Source organism: Cyprinodon variegatus, unplaced genomic scaffold (assembly GCF_000732505.1).
Source record: "Cyprinodon variegatus isolate N-32 unplaced genomic scaffold, C_variegatus-1.0 Scaffold1043, whole genome shotgun sequence".
Lineage (NCBI taxonomy): Eukaryota > Metazoa > Chordata > Actinopteri > Cyprinodontiformes > Cyprinodontidae > Cyprinodon > Cyprinodon variegatus.
Genome location: NW_015151496.1, coordinates 266,512 through 267,768, shown reverse-complemented (window position 1 = coordinate 267,768; position 1,257 = coordinate 266,512). Strand labels below are relative to the sequence as shown.

The 1,257-nt window shown below is 41.2% G+C and overlaps 1 protein-coding gene across 1 annotated transcript in view; it reads left to right on the top strand.

Annotated features, from left to right (window-relative positions):
* Positions 1-116: 116 nt before the first annotated feature.
* clcn5 (chloride channel, voltage-sensitive 5) overlaps positions 117-1,257 on the top strand; it is a 45,117-nt gene continuing 43,976 nt past the window's right edge. The window contains exons 1-2 of the mRNA XM_015399721.1: positions 117-309; positions 758-907. Of these exons, the coding sequence (XP_015255207.1) occupies positions 769-907 (139 nt within the window). The 5' untranslated portion in view covers positions 117-309; positions 758-768. The remainder of the gene's footprint in view (positions 310-757; positions 908-1,257) is intronic.

Genomic DNA, 1,257 nt, shown 5'->3' with positions numbered 1-1,257 from the left:
CAGCTTCAAAAATTACTTTTATTTTGAAAACAGGAAGTCGGCAGACTCTGTAGCCATTCTCTTCCGCCGCTTTTTTTTTTTTTTTTTTTTTTACCGTAAAGTCTGTAGAAGGGTGCACTTGAAATACTAAAGCGGCTTTCGCCGGTTGCTGCGTACCCGAGAGCAAAGAAGAGGTTTAACCGGAGCAAGGAAGAGGTTTAAACGGTGCCAAGAAGGGGTTTTAACCGTAGTGTCACTCGAATGTCCAACTCAAAACTAACGGTGACGGTGCGACTTCTTCGTTGAGCTGCTATCATCCCGAAGGCTAAAGTAAGGCTAAACGTTGCATATTGGTGCTAACCGTTATAATAGCAGAAGTTAGCCTGTGGTTGTTTTCATATGTCGGACTTTGCTCGCTAGCTGCAACCTGTTTATTACACCAAGCTTGTGTAATTATCTTTAAGACGTTTTCTTCACCAGCTAAACCACCGAGGTATCAGTAAGAAAAGTGAGCGGAAGTGGTTTTAAACTTTACTTTAACTCGACTAATGTAACCTCTAGCTTGGGTGTTAGGAGTGGACACATAGAGGGGGGTTTATAACATATTTCTGAACATTTATTTGGAGCGGTTGACTTTCCAGGGCCAGTGTCCTAGTTGTTTTTAACGAGCCTGTATCGAGATAATCCGCCCTGCGTGGACAGAGGTAATTGGTTGAGGTAAAGGACTGCTGGAAGTTGAACGTCCCCCCTGTCTTGTGATTGTTGTGTTTTCAAACAGCTCCTGCAGGGATGGAAAACCCCGGATACGGCAGCGGCGGCTACGAAGGGCTGCATCACCAAGGCGACGACGACGATGACGAGATGGTGGACATCGCCGGAGCCACGCTGGACTTTTCCTCCACGGATGACGTTCCTCCTCTCAGCTCAGGTAGGCTGGAGTGAAATTAAAAAAGTTCTCAAATGCCGTAAAGCAGGGGTAACCAATTAAAAAAACTGACATTTTTAATTATAATCTGTTACTTTAAACAGAATTTAACACTGAAATCAAATACGTTTTTTATGCATCCTTCTTATACATTGAAATTTTGAATAAAACAAGTTTTCCCATTTCATGTTTAAATTGTTTTTGAAGTAGAGAACAACAATCGTTCAGTTTATCATATAGACAATTTCCAGATTCTCATATTTTATAAAACACCTGAACTGACCTTTTGTTATTTATTTTTTATGGCTTAAAGGTGCAGTAGGAGATCCTTTCAGATGCGTTTTTTTTTTTTT